Here is a 9,363-nt window from a genome sequence, read left to right as displayed (position 1 = left end):
TCGTGACCTGGCTGAAGTCGGACGCTTAACCGACTGCGCCACCCAGGTGCCCCCTACCAAATGTTTAAATGTACATACTCTTTAATCTAGCTATCTTATTTCTAGGAATCCAGTGGGAAACTCAGTCCATGTGGTAGAAACACAGCTGCTCCCAATACTTTTTTCTTTTCCCCCTCCTCTTTCCCCTTCTCTCTTTCTCTCTCTGTCTCTGTCTCTCTCTTTCAGGGGTCCTCTGTGTGCATAGTTCCCTGATGAACAATGTCATTTGCTAACTCTCAGGGGAGACAGAAAGGAAATAGAATGGCTAGCCTAGTGGGTTCCACCTTTGTGAAGGTAAGGTCATCCCCTTTCCTCCTCTCAAAGCCCAATGAAGGGGTTTCACGGGGGTAATTTGTAAAACCTGAAAGTGCCTACAAGCAAAGTGATTCAGTTTACAGCTTTATCCTAAGATGAAGCTCTAAAATTGAAGGGAAATCAGAAATGCAGAAAGAAACATGGTTAATCATCATACTTGAGGACCAAGTATCCAAAGCTTTGGATCAAGCTTTTCCTGAAGCTAATCTACTTCTTGAAGCTTCAGTTACGTGAGCTAACAGGTTCCCTTTATCCCTTAGGTCAGATTGAGTCAGCCTTTCTGGTACTATAACTCAAAGTATCCCTAACTGGTGCAGTGCCATAAGTAGCACACACCCCACAACGAACGTATAATTGGATGAGGGAAGAAGCTGAGGTCGAAGTCAGTGAGGACACCTCCAGCTGGTTACCCCCATGGCCTATTATGTATTCTTAGTATGTCCATCTTCTTAGTATGGTTGCATCAAACAGGAAAATTCAGGATGTTGGAGACTGACTATTACATAAATCAGTAAAGTCCATTGAGAAAGAGATTTGCTCACTTTGAAATTGGTGTGTCTGATAGCAGAGAGGGGGAAAAAATAGTTTCCTTAAGAGAAGCCCTTTTTCTGCTTGCTGCTGCACACCAAGCTGATTGCATACCAGTGACCTGGAGCTTGCCGACTAGAAAAGCAGAGTTCTCCACTGGAAGGTGATGTTAGTATAAGCAGAAATGGGAAGATGGGAGATTAGGATGGATGAAAAAGCAGGGCCCAGAAACAGTCAGATCCATCCTCTTTGCAGAACCCCTCCTCCTTTTAAATATTTATCTTGTGGACAAAATGAACAATCATATTCTTCATGAAGAAAGAGCTAGGATGCAGCCAGAGGCAGGGAGTTGGTCATACCCATGGATGGCACTGTTTCAGCAGCAGAGGGCAATGTGGAGATAGAAGTCAGTGACACAGGGGAGAGGGTGTGTCTCTAAAAGGGAAGACCAGCGCTGTGCTGCAAGAGGGGCATTCTGAACCCCCTTCTAGCAGTGACCTTGACTGACAGATTCTCTGCATCCAAATAACCATCCAGTGGAAGTGACCCAAACCAGATCAGAAGCCTTGAAAAATTAGAAAGGAGCCATATTGACTCTGAAACCCCAAAGGCTGGCTCAAACAGCTGATAACTACACCCCAACAGTGGTTCTCAAACTGACTGTGTGTTAACATCACCAGGGGAGTTTTAAAATCACTGATGCCCAGCCCCACCTAACTAAACCTGAACTAAATTCATAACACTGCAGTTTTAGAAAGCCTTCCCCAGTGATTCCAACATGAAATCAAGGTTGAAAAGCACTGCTTTGAACTTAATCCAACCCTTAGGCATCTATATCCAGCAAGAAATAGACAGCCTCTATAAAAGTATTCACCCTAAGTGGGGTTCCCAGATAAAACACAAGATCCCTAGGTAAATTTGAATTTCAGATATACAATGAATAATTTTTATAAGTATATCCCAAATATTGGTTGCATGGGACATACACTAAAAAATTATTCATTCTGTAGTTTTATTTATAATTCTGATCACTGTAGCCACCAAGCCTCCCCTCAGATATGGCTATGGAGATATTCTCCCAGAAAGTAGAGCGTGGAACAACAGAGAAGCTGATCAGGGCTCTCAGCCAGCTGGCAGGTAGGTAGTCCTTGCAGGCAGGTTTGCCAGAGTGTCACTGACATAGGTTCCCAATCCCCCAGCACTTGCTAAGCCCTCAATGGACATCAACCATCATTCTGAAGAAAGCTTCACTTATGAAAATGAACTCACATGCACCAATATATACCACAGTGTGCGTCATCTTGGTATTCATTTAAGTAGAAAGATTTCCTAGATTGCATCAATTATGATTTGGTGATAAAACAATGAGTCAGTTTCAACTTTCCAGGAAAGTATCTCCAGGAAGTGTCTGGCACCACAGTATTGGCACTCTGTCCCTTTCTTGTTGTTTCTGTCCCTCTTCAGAGGTCTCGAAACTCCCCCCACTCCCAGTATTCTTCTCAACCTGTGGCTCTGATTAGTTGGGAAACCACAATCAATGGAGTCATCACAAGGAAAATGCTGGTTTACCTTTTATATAAGGACCTTCAATATTTTGAAGAGCCGTGCTGGGCAAAACCACCCCGTAAACATTTGTTGTTTGATATATATGATACAACAACTACAAGACAGTGCCAATCCTGCTGACTGATCCACATATTGAGTGTGAGAACAGAAAAGGGAGGGTCGTGGGGAGGTGGAGAGGATGTCGTGAGATGTCAGCAGAAATATTTATTACATCACACAATTCAACAATGGAAATAAATTACAAAAGTTAAATAAGATACAAAAACTAAAATTAAAGTTAAAAAGGGCTGTAGCGTGTGGCTGGGGGTGGGGGTGTGACCCATAGGAGAGAGGTGCCTCCAGAGTTCCAAGGTCATTGCCTTGGCTCAGGTGACTGTCCCCCAGTCTGCACATAGATGTAACACCTTTCTTGTAGCTTCTAGGCCACTCAGGCATTCAGCTCCAGGTTGGTGATGTATTCCTGGACCCAGGCCTCCCTGGGGTCAGCACAGATCTCCCGGCCTCTTTTGGTTTGGAAGCTGTGGAGAAGGGTGGAAGGATTACATACTGAAGAATCTAGCAGGGGAATCCTGGATCCACTGTGACCCCTCCATCCTCCTCTGCCTCAGACCTCTCAGGGTCTATCTATATGCTCACAAAATGTGCCCTCAATCTTGGGGATCATGACCTTCTCTAGGTCTCCAGTGGGAGTCCACTCAGAAAGCCAACCTCTTACTGTCACCTCAACTCTCTCTTCCCTCTGTCCAGGGACAGGTCTTCCAGGACTCCCTACAGGCACCAGACCAGGTGAGAAAACATGGCAGTGGCCTCCCTTGGCATACTGTGCTCTGATGGGTCTCAGAAGGCTGAGTCCTTCAAGGGGTGCCTCACCCCAGACCTCCCATCTCCTTCCTTAGGCTGAGCAGGAAGACTGGGCCTTACATGACACCGGGCTTGGAGCATTGGCTGCTGGTCTCATAATAGTCGACCACAAATTTGCGTGGAATCTGCCGGGAGATATAGACGAAGCAGCAGGAGGTGGGGGTGTCGGCACCAACTGAGAGAGACAGAACAGAAAGACCCTAAGTCACTCTTCAGAAGAAAGGACAAGCCAGCCACTCCCTGAGGGTCAGGAAGAACTGGAAGAAGACAGTATTTCTCTGGAGTGGCAATGTGGGTACAAAGAGTCCAGAAGGAAGAGATCTTTTCCTGGACATTTTTATTTCTGTGTCTCTCTTTCAGTGTCTATCTTGGCTTGGGGGTCTCTCTGTCTCTCTGTAGGGAATTGAGTTTTCTAAACAAACTACTCCTTTTCTGCCTCTCCCTGGGTAGTTGCATCTGGAATTCATGAGGAGAGCCAAGGCCACACCCCTGGGAGCCAGTTGGACACAGATTCTACCTCTTGTCGAAATCCCAGTTGGGCATCCATTTTCCTACCCTTAGAAAGGGACTTCCTCCCACTCTCTCCCAGAGCTGGACAACAGAATTGCTAAAACCTCATGGGAAAGAAAATCCTCAGGAAATAGTCTCTGAGATCTTTCTGAAGTTCTCTACTTGGAGCAGCTAAGCCACAAGACTTTGGCCTTGTGGTCCAAGCCACAGGCAGATAGCAGGAGGGCAGGGCAAGAGGGAGAAGGGAAGCCAGACTCACAAAAGGAAGAGCAGGTCTGGGAACAGAGTGTCGCGGTGAGAAGCAGGACAGCCAGGGCAGCCTTGGGGACCTCCATGTCGCTGGGCAGCAGAGTGTGAGATCAAGCAGTAGCCAAGCAGAGCTGACCCTGGGGACTTGCAGACACTGCCTCCTTCTGGGGTCTAAGCCATGTCTTCTCTTTATAAGCAGCCTCAGGGCATTAAAAGATAGAAAGTTGAGGAAACCAAGGTGGGTGGGGTGGATTTTAAATCGTTGGTGTTGGTGTCATGCGTGAGTTGCATAAAGCCAGGAGAGCTCTGGGTGGCCACAAAGGTTCAGGTTATTTGCAACAACGGTTTGGTTGCCTACTTGAGGAGGAAATGGTTCTCACAGTGAGAGGAGGTGTGATGCTGGTGTGACCCAGTTAGCTGGCGCCTTCTCACAAGAGCAGATCCATCCATCAAGCATTTCACCCAAAGGGCCTTCTGATATGCACCCCAGCTGTTCAAATGGCATTGATGTGACACAGGTGACAATGCCATGGAGTCTTGAAAAACACACCCCATACTAAAACACACCCCAGGTGGAGACAAGCAGAATTGGGGAAGCCTCAGCTACCAAGGGGCAAGATTGAGGCTGGCCTTTCAGACTTTGGCTGGATCATCAAACGTGTACAAATCTCTGCAATATCAGGTAGTATAAGTGCCTGGCAATTAGCTCTTTTGATGGTAACCTAAGTGTTCTTTTGATTGTAATGTAAGCTTTTGATTGCTGAGGCACCCATTTCAAAGACTCACTGCCTGTGACACCACTAGATAAAGAGCCAGGCTGCCCCGTCCATAAATTTCTCCCTTCAGAGAGGCCTGAGTAACCTATATCACTGGCCACTTGAGCCACTCTGCTTTTCCCTTCCTGCACTCTAATTCCTGCTCTTATGTTTTACATTTACCAATAGTGAACCCATAAAGCCCCAGGCATCCCACCCCTAACACCAAAAGAAGCAGAACACCAGGTCTACACTCTATTCTCTGTCTACCAGTAACTTCACTGGGTGACCGTCAGACATGCCGTGTACCCCTATGAGTAATAAACCTTGTATTTTAAAATTTCCCTGTGGTTGTTACAATCGTAAGAACCACAAGGGCTGATCCAGTCACAACATTGGCTCCAGTCGGGGAAATGTCTGAGGGGCTCACCACAAGCAGTACCTACCCCAGGTATTTGTAGCTCACAGCATCACTATCAAAAGGCTGAGGCTCACACAAAACAGCTGGTCCCTGGGTCAGTTGGGCTAACTGGGGGGCTAAGTGAATGATGAGCCTTAAACTGTTGTTACCCTTTGACCAGCAAAGTACTCTGCCAGTATCTATCCTACAGATATAAACACAAAGATGAAGAACATTGTGTGCATAATGGTGTTTGTCACAGCTTATTTGTAACAATTTTAAAAAGGACCCTAAAAGCAAAAAAGTGAAAATAAAAGGGACCTACAATTAAATCGGTGGTGGCGTATTCATCTCTTGTAACTGAGAAAGTGAAGACATTTTCTTTCTTAATGTTCATTTTTGAGAGAGAGAGAGAGAGAGAGAGAGAGAGACAGTGTGAGTGGGGGATGAACAGAGAGAGAGAGGGAGACACAGAATTGGAAGCAGGCTCCAGACTCTGAGCCATCAGCACAGACCCCGACACAGGGCTCAAACCCATGAACCATGAGAACATGACCTGAGCCAAAGTCAGATGCTTAACCAACTGAGCCATCCAGGTGCCCCAAGAAAGTGAAGAAGTTTTCAAAGGAAGTCCTTGTTCCTCAAAAATCCTAGAACATTTCCTGTTTCCTCAATGTAAAGTCAAGATGGCATTTCCGGGGTTTGTCTGGTAGCTTAATGACATCATCAGGGACTCTTTTCTTATTTCCCCCCAAATTTTGTTGGCTTTTCTTTGGGGGGAGGTGGAGCTTATCACTTCATGGTTACAAAATGGCTGCTGCTGCTCAGAGATCAAGTCTGCACAAAGTCTTCTCCACATTTGTAGAAGGGAGTCTCATAGGAGTAGAGAAAAAGCAACATTACTAATGTTTTTAATTCAAATTGGGTGTTTGTACTTGATTTGTAATGTGAACTGTAGATCACCCCCAAAGTAGCAAGAGATAATTTTATTTTAAAGATTTTATTTTTCAAGTAATCTCTACACCCAATGTGGGGTTTGAACTCATGACCCCGAGATCAAGAGTCGCATGCTCTTCCAACTGAGCCAGCCAGGCACCCTAGCAAAAGATAATTTGAAAATATATAAAATACAGAAAAGATTAAAACTTATTTTATTTCTGAAAGCTAAGTAGATGGCAAGGCAAGTGCCAGTAAGGATGTGGGTGTTTGCCTATATATTCTTCCTGTCTTACTGTGGCACATGTGAATTCTGAGGCATAATTTGAGTAAGATTTCTTTCCCGGAAAATAGGAAATATGTTATTACCCAAACCTAACCACTATTAACATTTTGGTTTATTTCTTTCAAGTGCAATTTTTTTCTAGGTTTATGATAATTCAGTTTGCTAACTTGTTTCTTTACTTTTTTTACTGTGTGTCTGGGAGGTGAGGGGCAATGTTGTAATCATGATATGAATGTAGTTTTGTATTATTTATACTTAACATCATAAGACTTTCCCAAATCATTCCAGTATTTTTTAAGAGCTGCCTAATTTATTCAACCATGAGCCCAGTGCATTAATATTATCATGCACTACTGAAGCACATTTGGACAGATTCCAGTTTTTTAATTTTAAATTATTTTGTAAATTAGCTGTACTAAACATCTAACCCATAAAACCTTCTCCATAAGTGAAGTTATTTCTATAGGATATTTTCCTAGCTGTTGACTTTCAGGGCCGAAAAGTAAGGACACTTAAGGCTCCTGATCTGTATAGATACCCCATTATCTAATGTGTGTTCATTTTTACTCCCTGTTGTCAAACCCAGTGATGGTATATTATGGAGATCTGAGAGTGCTTGGTGAATGAAACAGTGAAGAAAAAGCAGGTTTGTCACTCTTGCCGTGCCTGTGGCCCTGGCTTCCCTGATTCCATTCTGTCCATCTGGACCTGGATCAAATATAGATCAAGCTACATAACACTCCATGATATCATTATATACATTACATCAGTGCAGTCAAAGCACCACTGAAGAGCATCAGACATGTCTGCTTTGTGGACGCAAAAAGCGAGAGGTGCAGTTTGTAGACATATCTGCCCTTAGTAGAAGGAACCAGCTAAGCCTGGTCCCCTGGTGACAACTCCTGGTTCCCCCTTCATTGGTTAATGATTTTCTTAGAAGCGCTCTGATCAACGTGATGTCATGGTCCTTTCCACCCAGGGTGTGGTTTAAGTGTGACTTGTGTGCCCAGGATGCTAAAGCATCACCATAGATGTCAGTCTGTGTGGTCAGAAGAGCTGTGGCTGAGCATCAGATCTGCTCTGTGGGAGGAATCATTAATCTGTAGATCTCTCCATGCACATAGAGCTCTAACACACGGCATCTCACCTCTTGTCACTATCCTAAACCTTTCCACACAGTCAGTTTAACAGGCAAGTGACTGAGCTATTCTTGTGTACCCTGAGCCTTCATGTGACACCAGGTGCCCTAGCATATGTGATTCATAGTGACATATGTCATATGTGACTCATAACATGACACCATACAACAACTTCTCTGCCCATCCCCAACCCCTGGCTTCCCATGCTCCAGAGTTGCCTATGAAGGGACAAGGACATGGCTTGGACCCCAAAAGGATACAGACAGCAGCAAGTGCCCAGTCTCATCTTGGCTTTGCCCACACTCCTCTGTGCCCAACATCTTTAAAGTCTCCACAGCTGCCCTTATTGACCATCTCCTCAGCTCACAGTCTTATCTGCACCATAAGACTCTCAACCCTTACCCTTTTTGCTATTAGGGTTATGTCCCAATGGTCTGGACAGATGTCTAAACCATAGCACTTAAGTCCTATAGCTGGAGTCCCTAAATGAAAGCAAAGAACATCACAAAAGGTTTCAAAATGTTCTAGGGTGTTTCCCAAGGGGTTTTATCTATCCTGTATCTGGATCCAAGAGGCAGAGGAAGGTTAGAACCCATTTGTAGCTGGGAAAATTGAGGCTTAGCTCAGTCTCTAACAAGATGCAGATGCCAGGTCTAGTGGCAGATTTCCCTCAGTTCTCCCAAGAAACTCCACCCTTTGCTGACTTACAGAAGATGAGGTCTGGGGGCACCTGGATGACTCAGTCGGTTAAGCACCAGACTTCAGCTCAGGTCATGATCTCACGGTTCATGGGTTCAAGCCCTGCATCGGGCTCTGTGCTAATAGCTCAGAGCCTGCAGCCTGCTTCAAATTCTGTGTCTCCCTATCTCTCTGCCCCTCCCCCACTTGCAGCTTGCACTTTGTCTCTCTATCTCTCTCAAAAATAAATAAATATTAAAAAAAAAAAGAAGAGGATGAGGTCTTCTGGGAAATATTTCTGTAGACCAGATGAAGTTTCCCCAAAAGAGGTGGAGAAAGAGCTCATGGTTCCAATAGCTATACTCCCTCAAGAGGGAGCTAGAGACTGAGAATAAGACAGAGATTCAAAACAAAAATTCAAGGCAAACAAGAAATGCCTTGCTTCCTTGGTTCCTTTTGTGTCCCACTCAGCAGCTCTGAGCAGTGACATCTCTCCATCAACTTCCCACTGGGCCCCTCAGAGGGTGGAAGAAGTTGACTCACTTTTCTCAGACTCTTGATTGCTTCTCCCTTATGCTGAGGGTAGATATCACACTGGTCCTGCAGTTTTTCTTCTTTCTCTCCAGATCTGTCCCAGATTTGTTGACAATTATGGTGACACCAACAGCTAGTGTTCCTCTCCTTATATAATGTCAAAGTCATTCCTCTTTCCCAGAGAGAAGCAGGTCATGTAGAGGAGAGACATTCCATGGACATGGGCTGCGGAGCAGACAGGCATGGCCAGAGGGTTTTATTTCTTTCTGATTTTTTTTTTCTTCCCAGGATTTTAAAAAAATGTTTATTTATTTTTGAGAGAGAAAGAGATAGAGAGAGAGAGAGTAGTGGTGGGGGAGGGGTAGAGAGAGAGGGAGACAGAGGACAGAGGATCCAAAGCAGGCTCTGCGCTAACAGCAGAGAGCCCCATGTGGGGCTTGAATTCACAAACCATGAGATCATGACCCAAGCCAAAGGTGGATGCTTAATCAACTGAGCCACCCAGGCACTCCTCTTCCTAGGACTTTTAAAACAAATTTACATTTAACATTTTGCATCTATCTTTTT

The 9,363-nt window shown here is 44.8% G+C and overlaps 1 protein-coding gene across 1 annotated transcript; it reads right to left on the bottom strand.

The window, feature by feature from the left end:
• Positions 1–2,421: 2,421 nt before the first annotated feature.
• LOC122206833 (C-C motif chemokine 3-like) lies at positions 2,422–8,997 on the bottom strand. Its single transcript, XM_042916411.1, has 4 exons — positions 8,806–8,997; positions 4,079–4,268; positions 3,370–3,484; positions 2,422–2,966 (listed from the first exon to the last, which is right to left on the bottom strand). Exons 2-4 carry the CDS (start codon positions 4,152–4,154, stop codon positions 2,876–2,878), a joined length of 282 nt encoding a protein of 93 aa, XP_042772345.1. The 5' UTR covers positions 4,155–4,268; positions 8,806–8,997; the 3' UTR covers positions 2,422–2,875.
• Positions 8,998–9,363: the final 366 nt, after the last annotated feature.

Source organism: Panthera leo, chromosome E1 (assembly GCF_018350215.1).
Source record: "Panthera leo isolate Ple1 chromosome E1, P.leo_Ple1_pat1.1, whole genome shotgun sequence".
Lineage (NCBI taxonomy): Eukaryota > Metazoa > Chordata > Mammalia > Carnivora > Felidae > Panthera > Panthera leo.
The sequence above is the reverse complement of the archived record's forward strand: the minus strand, read 5'-3'. Positions and strand labels throughout refer to the sequence as shown.

Coding starts and splice junctions, on each gene's coding strand:
- LOC122206833 (XM_042916411.1), bottom strand. CDS start 4,154: ATGGAGGTCCCCAAGGCTGCCCTGGCTGTCCTGCTTCTCACCGCGACA. Junction 3,485..4,078: donor CCAGACCTGCTCTTCCTTTT/GTGAGTCTGGCT, acceptor TGTCTCTCTCAG/TTGGTGCCGACACCCCCACC. Junction 2,967..3,369: donor TGCTCCAAGCCCGGTGTCAT/GTAAGGCCCAGT, acceptor CCTTCTCCACAG/CTTCCAAACCAAAAGAGGCC.